Below are 27496 nucleotides of genomic sequence, written 5' to 3'. Positions count from 1 at the left end.
ACATTAGATCATTACACATTTACAATGCAATTTTTTTTATTTTTATGGCAATGATAAAAACAAAGTGAACTAAAAGAAAGTCGAGGAGACCCCCTGGTTCAATATAGTTTCAAAATAATTTGATTTTTAGACTATATGATGGATGTCATATCATAGTCTAAAAATCAAAGTATTTTGAAACTTTGTGATGGATAGTCTAAAAATCAAAGTAATTTGAAACTTTATTTTTGACATCCATTCCTCATACATTCCTACAATTCACGGGTGTTTGTCTACCGTTATGTTTATCTGAATATGGGGTACCCGCACTCTTAGTCAAAACCGAAGTTGGCATATCGCGTGGTATCACAATAAGGTATCACACATAATATTCTTATCTTTATTTTTGACCACAGCACGGACGTAATAAACTGGACGATCGCACCGTATGAATATGTTCCACGCCAGATTTCACGGTTGATTGATCAGTGCTGTTGATGTGGCATCGTCAATTCCTAGCGTTGGAATTGTACACGCGATCTGCCAGCGGAAATTTGTATTGAACCCACCGCACCACGCTCCCATCGCCAACGGAGCGCAACCCTGGTCGTTATTGTCGCTCCATGTCATAATCGAGCTAGCTAGCTTTGCATGCTCTACAGCTCTCTAGCTCTGCCTCTAGTTACCGCTATCTCCAGCTCCAGTCCACGTCGCGTCCCATACAAGAGTAGAGTCTAGACCAAAATTACGGAAGGAAGCTCACTTGTTTATGCTGACATCCTACCATTCTTACTTGGCAACGATATGGATTCAGACGAGGCAAGATAGACCCTAAAATCACATGAAATGAAATATGGTAAATATGCTTTTTCCATTAAAACTTTAAATGAAAGGACAAGATGTGAATATATTTTTTATTAGATTGAGCGATGACAAACATTCATTCACGAAGAAGAAGTCCATACGGCTATGTTCACCTCAAAATGTCAAATTAAAAAGTTTTTGTGTCACTGAGCTGACCGAGACGAGTCGCAGGCTGGTTTATTACTCATTTTTACTACTAATTAACTTCTCTCTTCTTTCTTGATAACCATGAATATGATAACCATGCATATGATAACAATACTAGACCCCTATTAATTTGTGTTAATCGTTGTTTTAATTGCAATCTACTGCCATTGGTAATCATGCCAATTCATGGTATGATGGGGGAAGGGGGGGGGGGGGGTTGGGTCACGTGTCAGGACACTTAACAAACAAAAAGACTTCTCTTCTGCCTTTGGATTTAACGGAAAGTATTTATCAAATAGCACTAACCATCGATCAAGAATATGAATACCCCGGTATGTGTCCTGTATATATTGTCAAACGTAATTAAGTCTTAGAAATAGACCCTAGAAGATTTATGGTATATTGCTTGTGAATTTCTTCGAATTGATGTGATATAATATCAACTGACAGATACACAACCTGTCCAGACATACATTACGTCACATATATTTTTAAAATATACCAATTATCTTGTCATAAAGTATGTTCCATGCGCATGAATATTAAAGTGCCATTTTATTAATAATACGCACATTCGTACAAAGTTTGAGCGCAGGCAAAGGGATAACAGAAAAGACAAAAGTTACAATTTTCAGAATTTCAATGTTAAAAACAGTAAAGATACAACAATATTAGAGATGAAACGAGTTTCAGAATACCACCCCAGAATTCTAAATCTGAGTTGAGATATATGGTCTTATTATCCAAACATTCAAATACATTAATATAACAATAGTAGCAATAATAAAACCATGTTTAAATCTACAATGAATGTGTACATGTAGATCCAGACTCTAAATAAGATCCTATTGAATTGATTGCAACTCTCGACAAAACATCAAGCATTTTGGATTACGAGCCCCCCCCCCCCCCGCCAAATTTGATAATCTTTTTTTCCTGTTTATTCTTTCTTTTGCTTGCTTGCTTGTCTTTTTGGATTAGAGCCCCCCCCCCCCCCCCCCCCCCCCCCAGCTGAATTTGATAATCTTTTTTTTCAAGCGTATGCTAGTACATGTACAGTGAGTGTTTAAACTGAAATATCGGCCCTGTTGTAGTTATTTGCTATGAATTTTGTGCAGGGTACCAGTACATTAGTGACCTATTGAACTATTACCTAATTTGTGAATTTTAGCTGTTCTCTGAAACAAGTGCCGCAGCCCTCAGATCTCAGCATTTTATAAATCTTAATGTTTCTTTTTTCTCTAGATTTTCTGGGATTTCTCGACCATGTTGAACTAGCAACATTTGGAGCAGCTGTGGAAAAATACTTCAGAACTTTGGAACGAGAATACATCAGACAAAGCAGCTGGAATTCGTAATCAAGAATTGATACATGTAGCAGAATCGTTTTGGAAAGCTAAGACTCACACAAGCTGAGAGAAGGAAAATAAAACTATTGAGTCATCATGGAAATCTATGTGATATCAGCGTTCTTATTGTCTCTGTTTATGTGCGCAATAGATGCACTGACAGTAGACTTCTCCAACTACAAGCCAAAGTATACTACTCACCCTTTGCTGTATTTTAACAAGCGAGACATTCCAGACTTGATTGCAAAAGCCAGCACAACTCATGAACATATAACAAAGGTCATCGATGAAGCCGTTACCATCTTGATGGGTAACCCCAAGCGATTCTTACCCCCCACGGACTATGCAAAGTTTGGAGGAATATGGAACGAGTATTATGGCAATAATCTACCTCCCCTGGCGCTGTACACCGTGCTTCACCCAGAAGATAAAAAGGCCAAGATATTTTTACTGGAGTACATGGATTTGATGGCTGGACATCCAAAGTGGCAAGTTATTGCTGCAGCTACAGATGAAGTCCCTGTGGCACATTCCCTGACTGGCTTTGCTACTGCCTTTGACTGGATATACAACACGCTGGATAGCAAACGCCAGAAGCTGTATCTCCAACGTATATTTAACGAGACCAAAGATTTTAATCGGTATATAAAGATTCGCTCGTGGGGACATTTTTATCTACAGAATCATGTTGCTACGAATCTGCTGGCATTCCTGCATGGAGCCCTTGTAGTGCATGCTCATCTTGAAGAAGCAAAGACATGGGTAGAAACGGCTGTTTATAAGTTAGAACAGAATATGAAGCTTTTCAACCACCTCATCGATGGATCCTCTGATGAAGGAGTGCCCTATGGTTCATATACATCAAGGTCAATGATGCAATATATCTTTCTCGCTTTAAGACATTTCAGGATTGATCACACTAAAGATATCTGGGTGAAAGAGCATTATTGGTTTTACTATCACACTGTTAAACCTCAGTTCCAGAGAACCCTCAGTGTTGCTGACTCTAACCACAATTGGTTCTATGGTCCTGAGAGTCAGGCTGTATTTCTGGATGCCTATGTGATGAAGAACGGCTGGGGAAATTGGTTGGCGAGGGAGATTCGGAATGCACGTCCAGATCCGTTGACAGATACAGAAAAGCTAAAATCTGCCGATTCTCAGAGGTGGTGCACAATACATACTGAGTACATCTGGTATGATGCTACCATCCCAGCTGTTCCTCCACCTTCCAGTGGGAAACCTACCATGCACGTATTCTCTGATTGGGGAGTAGTGACGTACAGCAGTACGGATCCAAGGAACCCCAATGACACGTTTTTGTCCTTCAAGTCAGGTGCCCTCATGGGTGCTGCTATGAGTGATGTGGTTAAGAGGGACATGTACAAATCTTGGCCGATGAACGGATGGAATAGCTTTAACCCAGGGCATGAACATCCCGATCAGAATACCTTTGAGTTTGTGCCCAATGGACGACTGTTTGTGACTGATGGACTCTACTCTTCCAAGCTGTCACATTACAATAATATTCTCTCATTTGCTCCATCCCCAACCAGCCACTGCCAAGAGCCATGGGAGGGGCAGCTTGGTGAATGTGCAAAATGGCTTGACTGGAAGAATCCTGACTTGGTTGAGTATCGTGGAGATCTCATTAGTACTGCAACCTCAAATGACTTTGTATTCATCGCCGGTGAAGCAGCTCCTGCATACAACCCATCAATGAAACTTGAATCTGTTTATAGATCCTTAACTCTCTTGAATCCTAACCTACTCTTGGTGTTTGATCATGTGGAAGCAAGCGAATCATCTCCTCTGACCCACTTGGCAGCATACTTTCGCAATGTTCAGTACAGTTTTGAGCTTGACAAGTTGTCATCTTTGCTTCAAGGTGCCAGTATAACTATGGATGGAGAAAAGTACAGCATGTATTGGATTAGTTCAGATGGAAGAAGCACAGTGGCAGCTGTCCAAGAAGAGAAGCCCTCTCAGTACCAAGCACGTCCTACAAGCTTTGTGAATATGACCTTCAAGCTATCGCCCCGCATAACAAGGCTTGCGTATATCCTCTGTGGTCCATCAATCAAGCTCAAAAATCTGCAGTTCCTTGAGAGCATTGAAGATGGAGTCACCATGTTTGTTGGGACTTCTGATGAAGACTACCAGGTGATGGTCAGCACCAAGCACTCGGATCCTGTTGCTCGTCTGAGGTACCTCAAGTATCCTGGTCATGCCACTGTACAAAGGTTGAGCAAGCCATCAGAAATAGTGAAGTTTGGTGTAGCACAGTCATTCTTTACAGAGACTCCCTCTCAATTGGACAGCTCACCCGTTAAATGGATCTTATTCATTGCATTTATTTTGTCAGCTCTTGCATTTTTCTGGTTTGGCAAGAAAACAAGATTGAGACCAAGGAGTAGAATACATTCCATCGGCATAGGACTTTGCTTCGTATGGGTGATCATATGGGTAAGCGTTATCAATAACTGTGCAATCTTTGGTTGTGATACTGATGAGGAATTAGAGAACTCTGTCCGATCATCTGGACACCAAGCACCTCTCAATACATTGAACAACAAAATGCTGCCCTCAGTGGTGATCACTTCTTTGCCAGGGTCAGGTGCAGAGCTCATCAGCTGGCTCTTTCATGAGAACCCTGACTTCATCTACATGGTAGCTCCCTCCATTTACGCTCGCCTACCTCGAGGTGACGGTATTGAAGTCAACCCAATCACGGATGCCTGCGAATGGAATGATAGCGAGTCTCTTCATTCTGTCAAGCTCAAACAATGGGTGCAGGACATGCGATGGAGCCCAGAGTTGTTTGTGTCTTCTATCACGGACAAAAACCCTCAGTCAGATGTGCATTTCACCCAGGAAATGATCCAAGCTAAAAAGATAGGACGTCGTCTCCTTGCCGTACAAGAACAACCAAAGATTGAAAATAAGGAATTCAATGACATCATTTATAAGACCTTCTCTCCAAACAGTGTGCGTAGCCATTTGGAGAAGTACCCCAATGCCCAGGGTGTTCTCTTTTTCAAAAGTGGGGGATGGACTCTGAAACTTCCCTGGATCAACAGTGTTCTCAAAAACACTCTTCATGCCATTCATTTTGTGCGTGATCCAAGAGCATTCGTCGCCAATTACCTCCGCAAGTCTGAGGAATTGTACAAAGCCATGGATGTCAAGCAAAGCATCAAGGACCTGTTTGACCAGTCAGAAAAGTCTTGTGTTGATGATAATGGACAATATGCTTGGGAATTTGAAAAGCTACGTGCGGAATACAGAGCCAATAAGAACTCTGCTCTACGGCTGTTGGCATCTCTATGGGCGTCGCACACTGGAGCCATTTTGCGGAAAGCGAGTGATTTACCAATTGGTGCCTTCAAGTTGGTGAAGGTGGAAGACCTTGTCATGGAGTCGGAGAAAACAGCTGAAGCTATTCACCGTCATATAGGTGAGACATACTGTATAACTGTACATGTATAGAGTGGTGAAGTGTGACGTCATCAAAAATCTATTTTTAGAATTTCTCAATTTTTTCTTCATATTCCGAAAGAACACCAAAAATAATGTCCTATTGTCGAAAACCAATTTAATAAGTTAAGTATTGGCCGAGATACATGTATGACCACCTGAATGAATATATGTCCTATGGGAACTCAGTGTTGCTCTGGCTCCTAACCATTAGGAGCCAGAGCATATAACACTGAGTTCCTATGGGGAGTATATTTATTCAGATGGTCATATCTCGGCCAATACTTAACATATTCAATTGGTTTTCGACGTTTGGACATAATTTTTGGTGTTCTTTCGGAATATGAAGAAAAAATTGAGAAATTCTAAAAATTGATTTTTATGACGTCACAGCTTCGGTACTCTATATCATGGGGCTATAGTATTCATGAAAGTAATAGGCAGGTCCACATTATTTTCTAAGATATCTAAGGTTTCAGTATATAGAGTATCTGATTAGTATATTAAGTTGATAGCCCTCCTAGAGCTCATGTCAGATAAAATATGACATAGAAATTACACTTTATGTTCATAATTCCCTAATGGAACTCCAAGTACATGTAGTTGAATCAACACTCTACAGGTATTTATTATACTGAGGAAACATCATTTGGCCTTTTGGCTTATTTTGAGTTACACTTTACAGAAAAAATATGTGTACCGTACATAGTAACATGTAGCAAATAATGTAAACAAAGCTTAAAAATGCAGAGAAAACTCTTCTATGGATTGCACATGAAATTAGAGTGCCTTTGATAGATTGTATGTTCTGAAATCTGAAACATTTTATTGAAAGCAAGATATGTACAGATTTCTCAGTTTTGATGATTTTTATTTTTTAACACAAGGAAGATTATTTGTTTACTTTAAATTTTTAAAATATATATTGTGGCACTTATCATTATCCTTATTTGCAGTGTAATATATTCATGAGAGCTCTTTTGAATTTGCAATCAACAGAGTGAGATTCCCGATGACATTTAAAAATATCTACCTAATTGCTATATGATATCTACCAGAAAACGTTTTTAATTATACCACAGCTCTTATAGAGTTTCCAGAGTTAAATCACTGCATATTAATATTATTGTCATTGCTAGTATGTGAAATATGTTATTGAACACCCTGCTTTGCTATTTACTTGCACTTTTTTTTTACTCATGTATAACAGGTATACCATTGCGGCCTACAACCCTTCAAAAACTAATCCAAGCCGCCAAAAGCAGCGTCTACAAACTCCCTTACGAGCTAGCTTACTCAGAGCGTTCCATCGACTTGTGGCGTCGGGAGCTCAATACAGAACAGATCACCGAGATTGAGCAGATCTGTGGACCAGTCATGACGCAGCTGGGTTATGTAAGGGAAACAAAATCCATGCCTGTGAACGAAACATAGTCACAGGAAGTATTTCATTTTGATGCATTTATTCTGTACTAATCATAATGTGAAACGAAAGTGTGAATCTTCAATGACTTCTGAACAGTGATAGTTAAAAGCACAAACCATCATGTGAGTACTGTTATCCAACTTCTCTGGATCAGTTGGCAAAGAAATCTGAAACAAATGACTTCTGTGTCTAGGAACGATTTCTTAGGTATGTGAGGAACTTTTTTAGAAATGATAGCCAGTAAAGCCAAGTATGAAAACAAGTTGTTCATCTTTTTATGCTTAAACCTAGTTCTAAGATATGCAATCAAGACAATTTTGTTGGCATACAGCCTTTTTATTTTGCTCAGTATAGATTTTAGTAAAAGAATACAAGCATTTTGTAATAAAGATATTTTTTGCATAAGTGCTTGATGTAATATGGAAACTTGAAATTGAAGATCATTTGCAAATTTTGCATGTATATTGTGATGTGTAATAATACTAAAAAGCAACCTTATTATGCATATCGAAGATACATGTGTTAAAGGTTGGTTTTTTATTATTATTAATTAATTCATGGTATAAAAACAAAATATGACTACCAGCCAATCGTTGAATCGTTGTTCAGATTTTACAGGCAAGTTTTAGAAGTACATAAAATACAATACAATACTGAAAAAGATAAGAATGTACAAAAGCCAGATGATACTCAGGCGTGGGGAAACAGATTGGAAGGATTTAAAGCCAGCTTGTGTTTGGTATTCAGAAATGAGAAAGGAAGGAGCCGATAACTCATTGTTGGTCATCATGCATAACTTTATTATTGCGTTTGAAAATCATTTTGAAATGCTATTTCCATTTAGAATTCATAAAATCTTGTGGATGATAGATATACAACCCAGACAGTGGTAATTCTAAATATTTTGCCAGTCATTTTCTAAATCTTAGCTACCCGAACTTGACTCGTGTTCTGATATGTAACATCCAGTGTTTAGGCAGCGGTGTATATTATATCTGGCCTTCAAAGTGGGAAGAGGAAAAGAACAATGTCAGTACACAAACAGAAGAAAGAAAGAGAGGAAGAATACAACAATGTAGATCTGTAACAGGTGCATATCATTTGTGCTAATATACAGGTACATGATACATTTTTTATAAATCCCACATTGCTTACAAATTCTTGCAGAGTTGGACATTTGGAAGACAATTTATTTTTTAACTCAATCGGTTCAGATTATTTGGTCATATTTATTTACCTTTTCTGAAATGGCAGTTTATGATACATTGAATATCCTTTCAACTTAACTGAGCCGCAGATTAAGAGAGAGAGAGAAGGGGGTCACAATTAGGCTATGTTCTCCCATATTGTATTAAACACACACACAAATAACTTCCTTTATTGTGTTTTGGAAGTGCCTAATTACCTCCATCAACTTTTGTTAACACTTTTATGAGTTATTTATCATTTTTAATAACCTCTCCAGTCTCCCTCCTTGATTAATTGATCATCAATGCTTCAGTATGGCCTTGGTTAAATATGCAGTGATGAACTGAACTGCAGCCTTTGTTTGTTGTTGTTGCGATGACATAAAGTGTAATTAATTGTGAGCAGTTGACACGTAAAATACACCTTTTGGAGAAGGGGGGAGGGAGGGGGTGGCAGTTTACCTTGTCATATCTGAATGTGCCTCAATGCATGCACATTTAGAATCACTGAGGTTTTAATGATTATTCTGATATTACACTGCACAGTCACAGGAAGTGGTAGAAACCATTGAAAAGGGGAAAGAGTTATTTCTGATATATGAATGGAACCACCTGTCAAACTGTCCATATTGACCTTGCTGAATGAGTATTGTGATACATGTACACTAGTATCTGACTTTTGAAGGCTGCATGCGTGGAGGCTGGTATATGTGTACTCGATCAACTGGGCTTACACGTAACATGTACATGTACATGTACATGTAGATAGGCCTCTACACCTGTCACACTACCAAACTGACCAAAAGCTTGACCATTTGGGGGTGATGTACAGGTTGTAATTATATGTTGTTGTTTTTTAGGTTTATGGGCATTTATCATTCAGGGGTGAATATTTACGCCTCTTCTGCTAGGATTTTTTTCCTTTCAAATTAGATTGACTTTTCTAAGTACTGGTAAATAGATTTGGAGAAATTGGATTTTACAAGTTAAATGTTTTATTTAATGTTAAAGAGGTCAGTGGCTAGCAAGCCGAAGACCTATCAGCTGTATTGGACGTCCAAGGACCACCCGGACACGGGATGTGCAGTTTATTGTTAGTCTTGTTTCAGTATTGTTGGTGTTACTGGGGTATTTACAGGTGTACTGTAAATACTGTTAAAGCTGTTTTAAAAAAATGAATGTAACCATTTCAATATACTTACAGTTCCCGTGAGTGAAAACTACGCATATACATGTACAAACATTAAATTGTAAATTTAGATATTTATTTTTGAGCCTGTATTAGGGGTTGTCAAATGTAGGCTGTCAAGTGTAGTCCCCCAGCCCCTGTAAAATACAAGAATGTATTGAGAAGTTGACTGGATACTGATATGTGGAGGCTGTGTGAACACTGGCTGACTGGCTGAAAATCTTTGTTATAACATAACAAAATGATTCTTTTATATATTTAAGAATTTGTATGCTGTCATCTGTACACTGTTGACTTCTGTCTTCTAAAAAATGCAGTGTTTCTGACAAAATAATTTATCATTGTGCCATGCTGTTGAGATGCAGCTAATTTTGTTAAATTTTTGTATTTCTATACTGCTATACATGTATAATCCAATCGTGATTTCCTTTTGTGATATATCCTCTCAGCAATATAGATAAAATACTTTTATATGTCTTATTTGTAGCGACATGTGTAAATAAAGACGTGAGGAACTGCCAATGGCAGAAATGTAGAGCGCATTGTGCATTCAATTCATTTGTATAATAATGAAATTATGTCCATGTATAGCAAAATTATGATATATATGCAAAATCATGCAATGATTTATACCTGACTCACCTGTGTGCTATAGTTAACCATTTCTTTATTTTTATTATTTGATGTACATGTACGTGTACACCTCGTGTAGATAAATATTTGATTTGCTATTTACCTTTCTTGAAAAGGAATTTTCAAGAAGTCTTTGTTATTTTTGATGATCAGTTTGCTCTATATGTTTGATGTGGTTACAACTCACGGAGCTCTTATGAGGCTAACTTTTAAATGAGAGATTTGTACAAACCTGTCCACTGCAGAGATAGAGTAAAAAAAAATACAAACATTTGCTATTTTCTCGAGATAGATCGTGATCTCAGTCACAAACAAAATTTATGCAAGGCTCCGTCAAATTTTGTGATGTGGTGCATTTTATACAAGACCCTTTTTGGACAGGAAGATTGTAACTTTGAAAATATGTTATCTTTTCATATAAATATGTAGTTTGAAATATATGTACATGTAGCTGGTATGTGTATTTTTAATTCAAAAAATTGCATCTTAAGTGACAAATCATGGTATTTACACAGCTCTTTTTAAACAAATGTGCCTACACACGTTCCTTGTTTTGTTATTATTTGAAATTTAATTTATGATCAGTTTAAAAAGAAATCAGTTGTCTTGTCTTTACAGTTTGTTAAATATATTATCCTATAAATGATTATACATACATTTACAAAGATAAAGGTAAATGTGCATACACTTAAAGCACTATGTGTACTCGTACTAAAAGAACATAAACCTGAGCTGTTACAGTACATGGGTTTTATTGTAGGAATGTTGTAGCTTAACTAGTAGCTTACCTAATATTAAACTACCGGTACATGTATTGTTTACCATACAGATATAATGAATGCTTAAGAGTAGAATGAACATTCTTTGTGATGTTTACTATTAAATGTAGTGTTTATTTTTCTTTACACAATAGCAATTGTTTAGTTCATTATGGTTGTAAAACTGTTTTAAGGGTATTGAGAGCAAGGTAGTCCTATTTGGATTGGACACCTCCTTTTAGCCCTGATATTGTACCTCCAATACCGGTAGTTATAATTGGATATGTGTAGTACATGTATCATATTCTAGTGCTGGCCAATAGTCTATTTAATATACAGGTCATTTAAATAGTTAGAGGTGTGTATTTTAGGAGGTTTTTAATTTCTTGAGTAATGTGCTGTTTCTTAGAAATGCAGGAATTTTGTTCCATCGGGTAGTGGTACCAGTAACATTTAGATTGGATGATGCATGAATAACATGTTTTGGCCATTCAAGTGGTTATCCTGTTTCTGTTTCAAAGAAGGAGAATGTCGAGTATGGAAAAGGAAACCTTAACATGCGTGAAACTTTCACTCCTTCTGTATAAAGTGATGAAGATTCACAAAAGGTATATAATGTATGCTTGGAAAAACATGAAGTAGAATTAGATCGAATCACTATTGTGGATTATCAGAATTCACAAAAGTCTTTGGTTGTGTCAGGGTCATCTCCCTGGTACCACCGTATAATTGCAGCTAGTATTTGAATCCCTAGTTGTAAGATTATGTGAAAATGCATTATTTTTGTCAGATTTTCACTTGCCAAATTAATTCTTTTACTGACCACAGAGAAATGCTAAGCTTCTGTTGCAATCTTTACTAAGATACTTCAGTATTGTTGAGCCACTTATATTGTGATTTGGACAAGTGTTCATGTAAGTTTTTAAGTATTGGATCAATTGTGGCAAGTCGGGGTTTAATAAACTAAGCTACCTGTACAGTATATACATCATTGGGGGTTGACACTTCTGTATACTTATCGTAGACCATGTGGTAGTAACTTTTACACCATAATATTGGGATAGGGAGGAACCTAACTCTTTTGCGATCATTTCATTTTTGCGGCCGATTATTCCCAACACACGGACGAAAATGAATCCATTTTGGTGGATGGGAATTTTTGCTAGTTAACATTTGCAACATTTGTGAAAAGTGAAATGTCACACTGACAATGCAATGCTCTTTCAGTCTTCATGCAGACAGCCAACGATATATACTACATGTACATGAATTATAAAGTAACATCATAGTTAGTAATACAGGGTGATGGTTGTCTCTTCCGACTTTTATTCAGGGTAAAGTTCATCCGTTATCCAAATTAATCAAAATCTATTTACCGGTAGACCTTTGTCAGTCGGCAAAGCACTGCACAAGCGGTTTCCCTTGCTTGACTTTGGAATTGTTATAGAATAATGTCACGAATTGATTCATTGATTGTAATTTGTTGTTCTTTAGCTTTAAGCCAATACTAATGATGAGGCTGATTTCCGCTTTCTTTCTTTTTTGTACAGAAGAATTTTCAAAGGTGCCTTTTTATAGAAAAGTTATGAAAATGTATGATAATGTCGATGAATTTAAAGTTTCTTACCACCTTGACCAATTTAAATTTTTCTGGACCGAATGCTCTCCATCATTTTTGTATTACTTGATAATTTACTACAAACTCTACATGCTGCCCCTCCTAAATGTTAGACATTTGTTTGTTCTTATTCTTTGTAGAAATACATGTATACCAACTTGTTCAAAACATTTTTTTCATACTTGGTTCATTGAGTTTGATCTTTGGGAATTCCAAGATCATTTGAATTTTCCCCCTTTCTTTCTTTATTCATATTTTGTTCTTGGTGAATGTTTGATTTGAAATTTAAAAGTTTATTTATGTAATTTTTGTATACATGTATTGTCTTTGAAATTTGATAATTGAATTGTAGAATACTTGCACATACCAGTGAATTGATGTAAAAATATAGTAGGTTGTGCATACATTGCATATTTTTTACATGCTACAAAGAATTAGGGTCTATAGGTATTATTAACATATCAAGGGGTCAGTGACGCACAGACGTAACTCCATTTTGGCCATTTTGAGAAAAAGTGGTTTATGTGTCACTGAGCACTTGGGCCTTAAGTCTATGTTTCACTAGCCTTTGACTTCAATGGGATGTTAGGTGGAAAGCCCACATTTTTCTGAACATTTTGATATCAAATACTCATTTTGGCAAAATATGGAGTTACGTCTTTGTGTCACTGAACCGGCCTAGATATATGAATTAAATGACCTTGTTATATGTTGATGATTATGATGATTGATTGGGGGAGGGCATGCCTCGTTAATGATGTTTTATTCAAATAAATAAATAAATGTGACATTAAAAAAAATTAAAAGTATTATCATGATGATGTTTATGATTGATTGGGGAGGGCATGCCTCGTTAATGATGTTTTATTCAAATAACTAAATAAATGTGACATTAAAAAAAAATTTAAAGTATTATCATGATGATGAATAACCAATACAGATGTGTAATTGTCTTTTCCTCAGAAGTACCTTTGAATTGAAATAGTATGCTAGCTTTAAAAAAAAAAATGGATTTTTTTTTTTGTTTTTGTTTTTTTGTTACACCATATGTTCTCTATCCAATTGCACACTTTCATAATAAACCAGGTCTTTCTGAATGTTTACAAAATGTTTTGTGAACAATTTTGAATAAAAATAGCTTTCCATATTAAAACAAACAGATTTTATGGATACTTTGTCACAAAAGTCTGTTATACTGTATTTCTAACAAATGGCTATACACTCTTTGTAATCTCATATTGATTTATGCTACATGTACATGCCATAAGCAAAAGAAATACACACACACCCATAAATACGTTTATGATTTGCAAAGAAATATCAATAAAGTTATCTTTTATTATACATGCTTTGTACAATTATATAATTTGGTAGTACTGGAAATTGCTCGTTTCATGAAAATTACAGTACGGTCAGTACATGTTATAACATCAGTACACACATATAGGCGACCTACATGATGATGACATGATAATTATACTACATTCTAAAATTCAATGATGTGAACTGTACCTTAATTGTAGGCCTAATTCACACAGTGGAAGACATTTCAGTTTTTAATAGCAAGTATTCATGACGTATTTGCCAACTTCTTTCTGAAAATATGAGCTGCAAACATTGAAACATCCCCCCCCAAAAAAAACACAACAACAACGACAACACTTATGACGTCTACAAGAAAGGAATAGGATTCCTGGAGTACGATTCTCTATTAAAGAGAGAGAGAAAGAGAGAGACTGGACAAGGCTTTTTATGAAGACTTGATGATGAACTTGATGATTTCTTTCTTCAGATGCAGATAATTTCTGTTCTACAGGGTTGCCAGTGTTTAGGTAATAGCCTGAATAGCCTGGCGAGTTATTTTCATACCATAGTTTAGGCTTTTATGTGTACAAACTAGCTCATTCTAGGTGATTTTCAGGCCCTCTGATCAATTCTAACTGGCATCCCTGGAAGTTTGTATGAGCATGCAAGGCTGAACTGATTATATTTAAAGGGTGAGTGGTCAAAGATGAAAGATTACAGGGTCATGAGAGTAAAAATCCTAGAAAATATCTTATTAACTGTGATTATTCAACAAAACAATTGAACTAATGTGGTCCAGATTAATATTAAGAATGGAAAACCATTAAAACCATGAAACGAAAAGCATATGGGTTCTTGAAGTCTGATGTTAAAGGTCACAGGATAATTGATCAATGAATGAACCTTTAGTTAGAGGCATATTAGAGAATGATGCAGTCTTATTCATCTTGTAATTAAGCTTTTGCTCAAAAGTTACATCCATAATCTGTTTCTCTCATTATTCTGCATTATAAAAAAAAAAGATTAAATATCACAGTGGACTTCCCCCTTTAAGAACTTTACTCTTAATACCTGCATGTATAAGGGACGTTTCTTCTACATGATTAAATACTGTCTTAGCTTCCATACATTTAAATACAAAGGTACCTGCAAAATTATTATGCAGGGTGCCATTAGTTACTTTTTACACATGCTTGAATAGTGATTACCAGTAGGCAACTTGGTGTTTAGTACCCTTGGCCTAAAACTGCTGGCAATCCAAAGGGATGTACACATTTTGAACCTAGGCAATCTTAGTTCGTCTCTCCTGAGATAACAATATATTGATTTTTAGAGAGTTGCAAATAATTTCATGTAATATACAAGTTTATCAGAGATCAGTATTGCGCACATACAGTGAACATATATATATATGTTATATATTTGTGGCAATAGTATAAGTTGACTTTTTCCAAACTGTTACCGTTGACAAATAATAATAATAATAATAATACATGTACAGCACGTGACATTACATAAGCATAATTCAAAGCTTTTTCCATCAAGCATTGCACAAAGACTACTATTAAGATTTATACTCTTTAATCTTTTTACGTTCATAAGGCTTAAAATCCATAATTTAACCACAAAAATTCATTGCAAAAACCTTTTAAGGACTCTCATCTACACCTACAAGTTTGGTCATGGTCAGTATATGATTTCACTCACAAAAATACTACCAATACTACCGGTAGTTGGTATTCTAGAATTAGATGCATAGTCTTAAATGCAGCACCACAATTTCAAAATCATTTTTATCAACATCTCCAAAAAATATTGCAAAAGTAAATACTAGTTTCCAACTTACACTTTGATTGATGATTACATGAAATAAAAAAATTTTAAAATTTTTTTTAGCAGAAAACATTAATGGACCACAAAATATTTTTCTTTCTTTGATCTGTAAATTTCTTCTGAAATAGAATCAATGGTGGTTCAGAAAACATGAAACTCTTGTCTTCTTTCTTTTAATAATCAGAATTATTGTTATGATGATAATCAGATATTAGGGTTTGGCTAAGCACAGAAATTAGGTTTTACATTAGGCTAAAGTTATGAATTAGGGTTTATAGGAAACTGACCACAGAGCAATTGTCTTCAGTACGTGTCCTAGCTAGAACACCAGAATGAGTTGATTAATATAAAGCTTTAAAGGTATAGACCAGTTTTGGAAACGCCCCCATCTCAAAAAATGAAATGAAAGCTCTTATGACCAATCATGTAAAAGAATATGTTTTGACTAATACGTGATGATACAAATGTTGCCGGTAAACCGCCTACTAATTGATATATTTTGTAGATTATTATATCCATCCAGCCTGGATAGATATCCCGTAGTCCCATATATATATTTACTGATCGATTCCACAACGTTTCTTTCACAATGCAATCGCATGACCAGAACTGGTCTATACCTTTAAGGTGCCATTAAGAGGGAGGTGGGCCTGTTATCCATGCAAGATCCAGTGAACTGCTACGACTTCGTTGACGATTCGTCTGCATCTTCATCTGGTGTTCCAAAGTCATCATCTTCATCTGGGGTTCCAAAGTCATCCTCTTGGAGGCTGTCTTTGGTAGCTGCGTCCTCCGGGAGTTGTTGCTTGTCGCTGGGAGCTTCTGTGGAATCTACAAGATGTCAAGAACCGAAGGGAGAAGGTATAATTCTATTGAAATACCTCCCACACACCAGGGGGGTGTTTCACAAAGATCCTAAGTCGAACTTAACTCTAAGTTGGACTTAAAGATTATGGAGAGCCATTTGTAGCCTTAAAATCAAATATATTCAAAAGCAAAAAATCAAATTATTTAGACTTTGTTTAAATTCCACATCAAGAACATGAAATTTCTTTGGTAATAGAAAATATGAATGATTTGAATCAACATTTTATGCCTATTTGGAAAATAACTTTTCCAAATATTTTCATAGATGCCAACAGCTTTCCATAATTGTTAAGTCCAACTTAGAGATAAGTTCAACTTAAGATCTTTGTGAAACACCCCCCAGGAGTCTTACAACGTGGTTATTCAAAGTGATCCTTCATACTGAAAGATAGATCACTGGTCCATGACATAAAAATTGGAAGAGCTTAAATCATCTGGTTGGGAGCCAGGAGGAAGTTAGTAACTCTTGTCTTCAAGGGGTACCTGTCTTCACCCGATCGCATGTGTGGCAACCATGGACTTGGCAGAAAGTCAAGAGTGAAAGTTACAAACCCACTTGTAAAAAGACTTTAAAGGTCTTCCTTGTTACTTTAAATGTTGAGACCTGAAAAGCTTGCTCATCACCTGGGTCATGATATATCTGTACCAAGATGAGTTAACGCCCTTGTAGTTCCAAACAGACGAAATGAGAAACTGACAGAGACAATACATGCAATAATAACCTATTATTAGAAAATTAGACTATGTCTCGTCTGAAAATTTCATAATTTATTCCCTCCACGTTACAAGAATAGATAAATGCAAAATTGAACAACAAAAAGATTATGAATTATGCGAAACTGACAATAAGCAAACAATAAAAATGTCTCTCATTTTTAACGTGAACATTCATTGATGCATTTTTTACCTTTGGCATCCTCCTCGACATGTGCTTGATCTTGAAGTGAATCTCCTTTATCTTTGGCGTCTGCATCCTCTGGGTTTAAAGAACCACTTCCTTTACTCTCTTCTCCTTGTTGCTCTTTGTCTCCACTCTGTCCATTTTCTATCCGCCCTACCTCGTCCACTGATGCGGTGCCTTCCGTAGAGATGACTTTAGATTCATCCTCTTCCACTGATGCGGTGCCTTCCGTAGAGTTGACTTGAAATTCCTCCTCTTCTTCATCCTCATCATCATTACCCTCATTATATTTCTTATCCTCTACATCATCCTTGACCAAAGGAACTCTTTTTCTGACCGACCTCCGATCAACATCGCTGTCGTCGTCATCATCATCGGGTCCCAGGAAGTCATCTAGGGCTTGTTGGTCATCTCTACCGATGGAAAGCTCAAACTCATCGAGTCTGTTTTCTAATTCCTGGGATAATTGAGTCACTGGTGCTGTGGAAGAAGGAAAATAGCGTGATAAAGGAACAAAACTAATTCAACTGCTTCATACCAAGAGACCGATAACTCTTTGACAGGATAGTGATCCATGCACTAAAAGTAATGTTGCCAGTAGTAATACGAAGAATTAGAGATTACATCACTAGGTGTGCGCCTGTGAAGAGGGGAAGAGGGAATACTCAGGATGATGGAGTTATACAAATTTGCTTCTAGACTGACAAAGCACCCTCCCCACCCCCCCCCCTCCCCGAATTAAAAACTATTTGAAAAGAGTTGTAAGCATTTTCCTTCCCAGATGAAAAGAACATTAAGTGAGAGTATCAGAGTAGTGTACAGTCAAACCTATCTATAGCGACTGCCCAAGGGAAACATAGAAAGTGGTCTTTGTAGACAGGTTCCTTTAGTACATGTTTCAATGAGAAACCATTTTCAAGGGAAACAGACAATGTAGTCTTTGTAGACAGGTGGTCAGGTTTGACTGTATATATACTAAATTACCCATGATGGAAAGAGGATGATATTCATATTACAGCTACTATAAACATGGCTACACATACTGACAATAATGAACCACAACAACAAACATAATAAGTATGTCAAGTAGTAATACCTGACATTTTTCCATGTGTTCGGTAGTGATCCATGTCAGCAGCAAAGACTTCTTGGAAGGCTTTCTGTCTCTCTTTCTTCTTAGCATCCTCCTCGTCTTCTACTCGACGGAACTTCTGGTTGTATTCATCTAGCAGGCGTTCTGTAAATCATTAAAAAGGCAGGTTTAGAACTTAGTCACGCACATTTAGGTTACATCTAATGCCCTGCTAGCTCCAAACAAACAACATGTAACTGTAGGAACAAATACTAATTTTGATTTAAAGCTCCTTCACAAAATCTTGATAAATATTTTTTGATTTTGTTATTGGTTTAATTTGTTAACCTTTTGTTAAAGTTTATAATAATATGGAAAATGATTACCAACAAAAAATACTAATTACCACTCACTATAATAGTGAAATTTAAAAATAATGTTACAATTATATATCATTATTACATGCATGGCTATTTAACACACATTATTATCAAAGATGGCTACTGTACATCGTTTTCTTTAATACATCAATACCATATGCCTTTTCTATGATCATATACTTTTGAAATCAGAGTAAAAACTGAACCCGCTCGTCAACAAAATTTCACCACTACTTATAAGTTACTTGGAAAATCTCACCTCTTCTATGTTGCCTCTCTTTTCTGAATGGGGAATAAGAAGAGTATATATATATTAAGCCACCTTCATACACAAACATGGGAATTGCACAAACTAAAATTTCAAGTTCATAACCTGGAGTAGTAAAGCATTCTAAAGGAGCCTTTTACCATGCACAGTAAATTTCACACTGAGATAAAAACATCTTACTTTACATACCTCTCTGAATAGACCTTTTTGACAAGAGACAATAAATGTTGACAAATTTCATTTAGAGTTTTGTGATTTCATCTGTTTGGTATATGGAATGCCCATATACAAATGTAGTTACAAAACAGAAGCCACTTAGTGTTATATAAATACAACCCAAGAAGAGGGTCGGAGTTCAAGACTTTCCCATGGACTGATAAATGGGTGATGTGGATCAATAATTTATCTTTTTACAAGAGGGCATGCGGAACATGCAAACATTCTTCCTGTAAACAGTTTTCATTTTAGCCACAAAATTCATCCTAGAAAAAGTACACCATGATTTTGGTCAACTCAATACAAATCTCATCACATAAATGTTTCCCTTCTAGAATTATCATAATACTCATACAGTCTGATTAACATTCTTTTGCTACATGGACATAACACTTTGGGCAGCTGTTCAAGCCAACAACATTTTTCAACAGAATATTCTTGCATGACTTACGATTTTTGCTCCTTGTATTTCATTAACTCTGCCAGCTGTATCTTCTTGTTGCCTAGCAACTCCTCCTCCTCACAGGTGTCACCAAGACTCTCTAGCATACTCTCAATCTCCTCAAAGTTGGCTTCCAGCTTACCTGAGTTTGAAGTTTATTATCCGAACAAAGAGTACATCAATATAACAATCATGAGTATTTGTACTGTGACATGTAAAATCCGAGCATGGCACTTATGTCCTTATGTTATCAGTGTCTGTGATATGGTGTAATATTAAAGCCCTAAAAAAATTGCACTTCAAAATGATCATGAAGTGCCTCAAAAAAATAAAAATCTTTGAGTGACCGGTTTTACCATACTCAATTCCCCCAATAGACTACAGTGTTATAAAAAACGTTAGCAAAACAAATTTTTAAATTTCGATTTCCAATCATGGATATCTTGATAATCAGACAGGCTTGTAAAAGTCATGGGGTTCCTGACTGGCCTAAAGGTTTATAATTATCATTGCAGCATGAGCTAAATCCAGGATTTTGTTTCAGAATCTGAGACAAAGTTACCCAATCCCTTTAAGCAAGGCATTTCACCTACATTGCTTCTCCCCACCCAGGTGTTAAATGGGTACCCGGTAGCAAGCAAAAGTCATTGTAGTTTGCTCAGTATCATGAGAATCTGAAAAATGGTGCCTGGCCAGAATGATACCTAGGGAGTGGAGAATGTGCGTGCATTGTGAGCTGGCAAGCCTCTATCCGATAACCAGGGTAAAGATATGTGTGTAAAGCACTTAGAGACAACTGTTGATGCACTAAGCACTAAACCATCCCAAAATATAATGATTATTGATGTTATCATTTTTATTGAATACAGTGTTCACTACATGTCTATACATCACATTATGAAGTGAGATAAATTAAAGGGCACCAATCACCCAAAACAAACAAATATTATTTAGCTCTCTGTGATGGAGGTTCCATGTCTCCATATATTACTACAAATATGAGCTTAAAACAATATTCAATATCTATAGAGATTGTTGCCAGAACATATGTCGTAGGACTGAGAACCTCATCATACAGTGTATGACTTACCTAGAGTGACTGCCAGGTTCTGTATCTGGGTCACCATGCCGGGTACTTCTTGTAGTCTGGTCTGTAGCTGCTTCCAAACATGGATCTGTTTGTCATGCTGCTCTACCAACTCGAGGATAGCCTTGTCACTTTTCTATGAGCATAAAATAATAGAGAATTAGTAAGGGGTCTTAGTAACATTGTTCAAATGAGAGAAATGGTGCTAAGGGAGTGACTTTGATGCTAGATGTACAATTAATGATAATCTGAAAACTTGAGTGGAAACAGACCATTATTAATGATAAAAACTGGGAAAACTGATCCGATTGCTTCCTAAATTCTCCCAACTATGTTATTATCATTTGATTTAATTCTAGGTGAACGTAAATCGCTGTATACCATTCCAAACATTTAAATGTTAACAGATTTTAAAAAAAAATTATGCAGAGAAGTTGTGGCAGCAGCAAGTATTCTCAGGTAAGGGATTGAAAGAAACCGGCTAATCACTTCACTAAGGTGGAGAGTGGCAAATGCAAATGAATAATTTGCAAAGGATTGTTAGTGCTGTAGCTGGGTTTCAAACACATACAATGTGCACAGGGAAGCTCACGCCTTCAAAAACTGTTATAGAATACTTTTTACATTTACACTTGAAAGCCATCACAATAAACACTCATATAGGGCTGTGTTTATTATAAAGCTAGCAAAGGCCTAGCAAATTTTAACAAATAATATCAATAACTTGCTGGAGTCATTATCAAAGCATTTGCTTGATATTTTTTTCAAGATCCTCTTATGGTAGATTATTCAACTGTTTTAAGAGATATCTGAATACAACTCTATTCTGTGTTATATATTTGCAGTAATGATGAATATGTTTTGTACAGTACAGCCTTTCATCAGTTGTGAATATAAAGGAAATCTATAAAGGAAATAATTTGTTATCATGAACTGTGAGGTTGATATTTACTAGACTCATATTTATGACTGAAAATCAACTGTTTTACCTTACCATAGCTTTGTCTGCAGAAAATTCAATGTTGGTATGAATTTGAGTCCACATCAGTTGAAACCTTCAAAAGTAGATTGCATAATAACAATTTGATCAAACTTGCCACACCAGAACCTCTTAAAATGTTTTTACTCTTTGTATGTAAATTCTATAATCTTCTGGCACTAATCCATATTTTCTCTGTTCTATTTCTTTTAAAACTGTTATTCCTTTCAATTTCAAGAAGAACCAGTCATAGGAAAAGTCATGGTCCTTGTGAGAAAAATATTTCAGCAAAACTCACAAAGTTGTTATTTTCTTATCCTATCCCGGCTTAAAAACATGCAACATAACAATAAACTACCCCTTATCTGACAACTTTAAATAAGTGAGAAGCAAAAAGACATTTATATTTGTTTTCCATGACAACCAAATAATAATCTGAAACTATTTGATACCAATATATCAATCTTTATTTTTTCAAGAGCAGGTAATGATGAATATTTTGAAGGGAATAGATCATGTTTTAATAAAAAGTATAAGTATTTTTTCCCCATAATTTACCTGTTGAGGATTTCATCTCCAGCATCTATACATTCTGGTTTCAACGCCGAAAGACTGAAAAATAAAGATAAGAATAAAAGCAGCTAAATAATTAGGACTTGGAAGGGTCCCACCGGGGTTATTCCACTGGCCACAATCTGTGCCAACTATCACTTTGTCAGACCACTGGTATTATAATAATAATAATAATAATAAGATATTTGTATACCGCACATTAAAGCAAGGGGCCGGTATTAAATTAACTTCTAAGACATTTTTCTCAAATCTAAGAATTTGTCTAGTTCAAGAAAGTTGCATTAGCCATATTATAAACATGGTGAGCACTTTGTCTTAGCTTAGATCGGACATATAAGACAAAGCTCTTAGACCCGATGACGTAATGTTGGAAAGCAAAATTGGTCAAGTCGAGCGACTCAACTGCAGCTCAATTTGCGTATAAAAATTAAAAAATCTTAAATATAGGGTAGAATTCTTATGTATCTGAGATATTTCGATTGTAATAGAATACAACAAGCTATTTCAGCCCTTTCTCTTAGATAAAATCTAAGAATATCTTACTCTTAGGGCACAATTCTTAGCCCCAATGCTTTAATAGAATACACATTTTTGCAAACACTTTACTCTTAGCAAAAAGATCAGAAAAAGTTCTTAAATTTCATGATTAAGAAGTTTATTGAATATTGGCCATAGGAAACTGTCTGGTAATCAAGGCTAGCATCTTGCTACTTAAAATACGCAGCATCTAGTCATGGCTTGTTATGTTTTCCACATGTTTGTTTTTCTCTGTGTTCATGAGTGCAAGAAGATAATCCTCTGTATTACCGGTACTGATTTAAAGTTATCGAAAAATTTCCAGATCTGTTCATCTCTTGAAATACAAAATGGTGCTTTCTACAGATAGGCAGAATATCCAAGGACCTAAACAATGAGAAAGGACATGACCTCTATCAACTACAGACAAGTAAATTTTCCTATCCCTGAATTGAACAAAAATAAATTCACAGAAGAAAACGATGAGAAATGACAAAAAAAACAAAAGTCATATCAAAACACTCTTCCATTAAAATGCTATACAAATTAGATAGGAACTTACTCAGCTGTTTTGCTGTCAAGAACATGCAATTCACCAGGGAGTCTACAAATGTTAAAACAAGAAAAAAAATGATCATGAGCAATTGACTATCACATGAAATATGAATATTATTTTGAATCTCATTCTACTGTACATTAAAAATAGGATTCATAGACCCAAATAAACTTTCTGTCATAATCAATTTACATAACAAAAACTGAAAGGCATGTTCAACAAATATGAAATGCCATCATATTCAGCTATTTTAAGTAGTGTATTCCTTTTGCAGCCAACATCAAATTCTGTAGAACTTTGCAGGAATCATGAGTAGGTCACATATGTTCTATCTGTGAAATTTAAACTTTTAACGGTTAGCAGTAATACCTAGTTACGCAAGGGAAACATTTACTCTCTACTCTTTAGACCTCACTGTTAGACACTATTGTGACTAACAGACTTTTTACAAATTTGTTAATAACAAAGATAAATTAGCTGTAAAAGAGACGTTAACATTTGTACACATTAATGACCCCCTTCTTATAATGACCAAAATTAAACTTATTGAGTCTTTACTCAGCACAAAAGGTACGACTATGCAGTATAAGGGTCTGAAAATCAGACTACCCTAGTAGTACAAGAAACACATAGCAAAATCTTGTAAAGACAATATAGGAATGTTTCTGATTCATACTGAATTACAACAGAGTCGATATTATAGTAACAATTCATTAAGATCAACAGATTTGCCAAATCAAATAAAAATGAAGAACATTATAATATACATCAACCTACACAAATATAATAAGGCTCATTCAGTTATCATGTGGCAAAACCAGGCGATTTTAAAATACAAATGATGATGTGATGTTACAAGATAACACAGAGCTCAGTGAATATGCGCAAGTCCTTCTTTGCATTCAGATGCCATTCATTAATACACATCTAAAAAACGTGGCAGCTGTTTTGTGGAGGTTTACCGCGACACATCTGAATGAGCCTTGACTGAGCAGGAAAATCACTTACTTCTTTGATCGTCCAACCTCTCGAGCCTTCTCACTGAGCGACTTCAACCTGTAAAGAAAAAACAAAAACATTTAACTGCATTATTCCATTATCAAATCACTGAAGAAAAGTTTGTTCTCATACATAAAGTGACAGAAATTTCATTAAAAAAAAAAAGTTTTGGAGAACCTATAACATCATTTATTTGGAGTAGGCGGCAGGCCTACTGTGAGTACTGTCCAATAGAAAATGGGATCAGGCTAAAGATGGAATCACGGAAATGATAGTGTACAACAATTTGAGAGAGATGTCCCCCCTGAAAATTACAATTGATTTATTTTCATATGTACAGTGATTATATCACACAAATGTTTCCAAGTACTTGTCAGATTGTACATGTATTTAAATTACATCGATTTGTTGACCTGAGTTTTCTATTCTCATTCAATTCAACAATTATAACAATTATAATAACAATAATGGCCCACTGCACTACTTGTAGCTACTTGCGCCCTCTATAAAACAAACAATGCCTAATCGGTGACCATTGGTCCCCTATGATCCTCTTTTTCTTAAGTTAACTGAGAGCTGAGTTGATGAGATAACCACCTGTCCAGTGACCTTGCAGGGCAGTCTAATCCCTCCTGTAAACTACGGCAGATAAGCTTTAAAGTAGTAAGTTTTCAACATTTCTACATAAATAACTTCCGTCAAGTCCTTCCATAATTATATAAATGAGTCATCCGAATAAGTTCATTTTATCATCTACATGTACCGTATCTGCAATCAAGTTGATGCAGCATGCATCTATTGCACAAAATTATCAGTGTTGAACCAATCACTTAATTAAGATTTAGGAGTCGGACGTTTTATCAGACACATGTATGAATAAGAGAAACATATCAGTGTCGCCAATATGAAGAAGTAGAAGCTGATCAAATCAGCCCTCAAATAATCCTTGTCCTGTCAGGCGGGTGTTTCACAAAGATCTTAAGTTGAATTTATCTCTAAGTTGGACTTTAAAAGGCATAAAATGTTGATTCAAATCATTCATATTTTCTATTATCAAGGAGATTTCCTGTACTTGATATGGAATTCATGAAAACTCTAAAATACTTAAACTTTTGCTCTTGAATATATTTTATTTTAAAGCAACAAATGGCTCTCCATAATATTTAAGTACAACTTAGAGTCAAGTTTGAATTTAGAATCTTTGTGAAACACCCCCCTGATCAAAGTAATGTACTTACCCAGCATTCAAGTCAAGCTGGACAGAATGTATCTTCTCCTTGAATTGATCAAACATTTTGCTTTCAATATATGTATATCTACTTTAGGCACATCGTCAATAGGCACAAGCAACTTTTGAGCACAGGGTACCTATAGAAATGAGAGGAAAGATGAGGACCTTAAAAACAATTAGAGCAGATCTAAAACAATAGTTAGACTACAATTTCAAAACACCAATATTTTGTTTTATGAAGAGACATTTACGGATTATAGATAGATATGCCTAGAATTCTGCCTTTGACTGACATAAGGGTCTGCGGCTAGAGTTCCATATATGTAACCCCCACTAAAATTGAAAAAATATATCGATATGTTTCAGACTATAAAACAGGGTTAGACAATGAGAGATATAAAGAAAGTGTAATAATATTTAGCGGGGGGGGGGGGGGGGGGGGTCCATGTGGAACTCTTTCTAGCTCTTCTTCTTCCTGAAAATGAAAAGTGCAGGCTTCCACACATAGACTATAGCTGCATTACTATCCTGGCTGTGTATTAAAAACTGTTAATGCTTTGCCTTTAGCTTTGCTGGATCAGTGCGCAGGCTTCATGAAATGATGATTGACGCACTGTGGCTCTAACTTTTAATGCTAATGAATAGGTCTAGACTAGTTAGAAAACTAGCTAAATTCAACTGACTCTGATTGAGTGTCTGCCTTATACAATGACTGAACTAGTAACAACTTTCTGATTTGTATTTCGTTTTGTACATGATGAACACATCCCAACTGATATTCTTACACGAAACAAATGGGGTGGGACTGTATTGTTCCATATTCTGCCAGAGACCTGATCGAGTCTGCTATTTGCGCAGTTTTTACGCAAATGTAAATAACATATTAATTCAATAGCAACAAGGCCAAGGCACTATCTCTTTAGTTGAATAAAATAAGAGTGGTTTACCGGTAAAACAAGGCAACGTCTTGCAAATATCTCTCTTGCTCGTCTAGCTGCCACTACGGTACCGGGTACATAGCGCGCGTAGCTAGATAGCTAGCTATGTAAAAGAAGAAGATGATCAATCATGTTTACGTGCAATATCGGCCTCTGGTCCGAGGACATCGATCCATTCATCACCTACGTGCTTCCTTTCTTCTGGAGTTGCATATACACAAAGCGACAATACTTCTCTCATTACTTTTTATAGTTTATACATGTACTTTCTATTTCTCCTCGATATCCTTCTTTTCTTTCCTCTTCTATTTTACTCCTACCTTTCTTTTCTCTTTTGATTACTCTAAAACTCTTTAAATTGCAGTTCATTATTTGTTAATTCCATCTCAATATTTACATGAATTGAAAAGAAAAACGTTTTTTAATCTCTTTCTTTTCTTTTTCTTTTTCTTTTTCCGGCATTCATATGTCTCGATCCATCTCCTCTGTATTCATGCACCGTCTTCTTGATTTTATCTTTGCCGAATAAATAAGTTGTGCACTGATATTATCATATATTATTATTATAATACTGATGATGATATTAAGATATTATTATATGATATTATGGTGATATTATAACCTGCCTTTTCGGTAAGGGTCACCTTTCTTTTCTCTTTTGATTACTCTAAAACTCTTTAAATTGCAGTTCATTATTTGTTAATTC

The 27496-nt window shown here is 35.7% G+C and overlaps 2 protein-coding genes across 2 annotated transcripts; one reads left to right on the top strand and one right to left on the bottom strand.

The window, feature by feature from the left end:
- The first annotated feature begins 401 nt into the window (after positions 1 to 401).
- On the top strand, positions 402 to 12310 carry LOC582950 (dermatan-sulfate epimerase-like protein). The gene is made up of 3 exons (XM_782879.5): positions 402 to 835; positions 2236 to 5796; positions 7027 to 12310. Exons 2-3 carry the CDS (start codon positions 2436 to 2438, stop codon positions 7248 to 7250), a joined length of 3585 nt encoding a protein of 1194 aa, XP_787972.4. The 5' UTR covers positions 402 to 835; positions 2236 to 2435; the 3' UTR covers positions 7251 to 12310.
- A 3984-nt stretch (positions 12311 to 16294) lies between these two features.
- LOC100889866 (dysbindin) lies at positions 16295 to 26861 on the bottom strand. The gene is made up of 12 exons (XM_003726550.3): positions 26800 to 26861; positions 25860 to 25989; positions 24631 to 24678; positions 23629 to 23670; positions 22536 to 22589; positions 21993 to 22053; positions 21002 to 21134; positions 19921 to 20053; positions 19245 to 19267; positions 18630 to 18770; positions 17540 to 18013; positions 16295 to 16596 (listed from the first exon to the last, which is right to left on the bottom strand). Exons 2-12 carry the CDS (start codon positions 25913 to 25915, stop codon positions 16445 to 16447), a joined length of 1317 nt encoding a protein of 438 aa, XP_003726598.2. The 5' UTR covers positions 25916 to 25989; positions 26800 to 26861; the 3' UTR covers positions 16295 to 16444.
- Positions 26862 to 27496: the final 635 nt, after the last annotated feature.

This window comes from Strongylocentrotus purpuratus, unplaced genomic scaffold (assembly GCF_000002235.5).
Source record: "Strongylocentrotus purpuratus isolate Spur 01 unplaced genomic scaffold, Spur_5.0 spur5_scaffold_8, whole genome shotgun sequence".
NCBI lineage: Eukaryota > Metazoa > Echinodermata > Echinoidea > Camarodonta > Strongylocentrotidae > Strongylocentrotus > Strongylocentrotus purpuratus.
Note: the sequence above shows the minus strand (reverse complement) of the source record. Positions and strands in the feature narration are given on the sequence as shown.